At 36.2% G+C, this 3,541-nt stretch overlaps 1 protein-coding gene across 1 annotated transcript; it reads left to right on the forward strand.

Annotated features, from left to right (window-relative positions):
* Positions 1–1,273: 1,273 nt before the first annotated feature.
* Positions 1,274–2,918, forward strand: LOC113229073 (putative serine protease K12H4.7). The gene has a single exon (XM_026462562.1). It carries the CDS (start codon positions 1,304–1,306, stop codon positions 2,726–2,728), a length of 1,425 nt encoding a protein of 474 aa, XP_026318347.1. The 5' UTR covers positions 1,274–1,303; the 3' UTR covers positions 2,729–2,918.
* Positions 2,919–3,541: the final 623 nt, after the last annotated feature.

Here is a 3,541-nt window from a genome sequence, read left to right on the forward strand (position 1 = left end):
TTTATGCACTTGTTGTATCACACAATCTACCATTCATGTTTTTAAGTTAGAAGCAAGTAGAAAATTATATTGCTTGGCTGCAAAACAATCATTCTTTTAATCACTGTCATCGTTGACTTACAAATAAACGGACGACGGGTCTAATACAGAAACCACGAAAAAAATGTCCCAAGTCAACCTATTGAAACGTAGTGCCATGTAAAGGAATATGAAAAAGCTAAAACGTTGAATTTAAATTGTAATGTCATCGCAGTACTGTCTAATTTTGCTTGCTTCGCTGTCAGTCGAACAAACGAAGACTAAAGCGTGAATGACGCTCTGTATACGATTTTAACGCCCTATAAGTTCGGACACTTTTTAGCGCGGACCCGACGTCCATATAATTGTAAGTCAATGACTGTCATATAAAAAATCGATACATTACATTTTAGATTGCATTCATTTAATTTTAATAAAAACTCTTTCCAAAAATACATATTTTTAAGAAAAATTTGTTAGTTAAATTTATTGTATCAATAAATACCTAATCATTATTTCGTGCCATACCTTTGTTTTATTCAATTTTATATGATCATCTTCATTCAAAGCAGTCCGGGGCCGGACCTGCGGGAAGCAAATGCGTGCAGCACAGATTTTAAAGAAATCACCATCATGTCACTCTTGAATAGTGACAATGAAAAATTTCGGCATTTATTAGCGTTACGGAAGCCACTCAAAAGAAATTTCGACCGAATTCATATTGAAACTTAAAAAACACACTCAATAGTAAAAAAAATACCGTCGACCCAGACGCGCTCTGCCGCTGCCGCTCTCTGTGAACGGTTGCATCGGATGGTCTCAATGTAATATAACTCCAGCGCTCGGTTTCAATTTGGTAAGGTGCTTAAGAACTCGAACATTACAAAAATTCCAGGGCCCGGAACGCTCCCGCTACCGCCTTTACAGAGCATTATTAAATATAATATAAATAAGATATTTGTTATAGTGTAACGGCTTTTCATGCTTATTATAATATTATACAATATATCATGTCATACACTCTATAAATAACACACATAGTGGATTTTTTTTTTAAAGTAATGCAAACATTTCCGACCATCTTTGAGAAAAATATTTTTAAGTTCACATTACTTTAAGGTCCATAAAATTAAGTATGTAGTTATGTACTAACAATGAAACAAATTCATAAAATTCCTAAGGAAATAACCAGCTATATTTTCTGTCTATATATTCAGACAGTTTTACTACTTGTCTTTACTTAACCACTGGTACCTATTTGATAAAAAGTTGGCATCGATTAACAATGTTCAACGTCATACGATTTTTAAAGATATTCGCTGTGATATTTGTAAGCCTTGTAGATTGCTTTGAAAATGACTATCTGGACTTGGAAGGGTATATTTCTCAATCCCAGGAGAGTGGTAGGAATGAAATTAAAAAGATTCTACAACCGGTGAACCATTTTGATGCTCAAGACACGAGAACTTGGAACATGACCTATATTCAAAATCTAGAATTTTGGAAACCAAATGGACCGATATATATAAACATTGGTGGTCCATTTCCATACGAAGTTCAAAACAACATTTTCAAGAAGGGATTCTTTCTCTATGACCTTGTGAATGAAACCAACGGGGCTTTATTCGGTTCGGAACATAGATACTACGGATCAACTACACCATTGAACCTTACAAAGACAGATAACCTAAAATATTTAAACTCACAACAAGCTCTTGCTGATGTAGCAAAATTAATCAAATATGTGAAGTCAATGTTGAAGGCTGAAAATTCAAAAGTCGTTGTGGTTGGTGGAAATATGGATGGAAATGCAGGGAATTTGGCTGCATGGATGAGGCTGTTCTATAGCGACTTAGTAGACGCAGCAGTCTCAGCTAGTGGAGCTGTTCTGGCTAAGGCAGACTTTAAAGATTACTATGAAACCGTTGGTGAAAATTTTTTGAAATACGGCACTCCGGGTTGTTACGACAAAATAGCCAAACTGTTTAATAAATTCCAAACTCTACTTAGTACTCCGGAAGGTATAAAACAGCTTAAAAAAGAAGATGATATATGTGATTTTGTCGATATGTCCAAGAAAGAAAATCAACAAATATTTTTCAGTAAAAATTTATTTTCTTTCAGAATATTTTCTGCTATTGCCAATGATGCTGATTATTTCAAAGTTGTATGTGAGAAAAATTTCAATGATACTAGCATAAAATCAAAATTACCCCAATCGAAAAGTGATCATATTGCAAAGGATGGACAAGACTGGTGTAATAACTATGATTTTGATTTCAATTTCAACACACCAACAAAATTTCCTTTGTTGTACCAAATGTGTACAGAATTCGGATCTTTCCCGACCACAGAAGAAGGTAAGCATCCTTTTACCAATGGTGTACCAGTGGAATACTACTACAAGGCATGTAAAGTACAATTTGGACCCGAATTTGGTAAAAACAGAATCGAAGACGCGGTTAAAGCTACAAACGAAATGTACGGAGGCCTTCATCCAAACGTAACAAAAGTGGTCTTTGTCAATGGCGAATTCGACCCTTACCGGAAACTTGGTGTCACAGAAAACTTGTCAGACGATGCTCCGGCGTTTGTCATTGCAAATTCTGGCCGTGCTGGGCTGCTCGAAAATAAAGATAGCAAGAACAAGGAGCTAATAGAGGCTAAGAAAAAAGTGAAGTCATTGATAAAAAAATGGATTGGTTTGTGAAAATTTGGTACTATGTTAATACTAATATAATGCGGGGCGCCTTTGCCTGGTTTGGAAATTGCTATACAGTACAAAATTATCAGCGTATTCAGTTAAATTACTATTTTGTATTTTTATTGAATTGATATTCAATTATTTTTTGTGAAATTACTCCACTAGTTTGTTATAATTATTAATACAAAGATCGAACACTCAGAAAAAATTTCTTCGATCCGGCCGGATTCGAACCGACGTCTTCTAGCTTACCGTGTCAGACGCTATACCAACTAAGCCACGGAACGAACCAGCGGATCTCACGAATTTTTCTATGTGCTTGCGTCGTGTCTTTGTACTTGGTTTTTCAACGACTTTTCTATGAAAATACTATTTTGTAATTAATTCAATCATAATATTGTAATAATAAAATATCTTCGTTTGTTTTTTTTCTCAAGTCCTACCTTAAAGGGAGCATTCATTATCCTGCATTGCAGTCCGCCTTGCCGTCCGCCACGTAATGCTGGCTTATGAACGTAGTCTCGTGCAAGCTATCCTGCAATGCGTCCTGCTAGACTCCATACGTGGGCCATTCGCAGGATAGTATGTGAGTAGTTTCCTGCCAGCGCGGTAAACTGCCATGCAGGTAGCGAATAGGCCGTTGTATCTAGGTGGATAAGCAAATATTACCTAATTGATTTAAATTTTAGATTTTTCGTTTCGACGTTCCGGACGTGTTGCAACGTCCACGGTTTCGAAAGGATGAAGAAGTTGGCGTCAACATCTTCTACCCGTGCGAGTTTTTCTGACCCACACTCGGTCTTGATTATTTATTTGTGC

This window comes from Hyposmocoma kahamanoa, unplaced genomic scaffold, assembly GCF_003589595.1.
Source record: "Hyposmocoma kahamanoa isolate Upper Pololo Valley unplaced genomic scaffold, ASM358959v1 272, whole genome shotgun sequence".
In the NCBI taxonomy this organism is placed as follows: domain Eukaryota; kingdom Metazoa; phylum Arthropoda; class Insecta; order Lepidoptera; family Cosmopterigidae; genus Hyposmocoma; species Hyposmocoma kahamanoa.

Bases quoted from the DNA above. Each gene is read 5' to 3' on its own strand.
- LOC113229073 (XM_026462562.1), top strand. From the start codon at position 1,304: ATGTTCAACGTCATACGATTTTTAAAGATATTCGCTGTGATATTTGTA.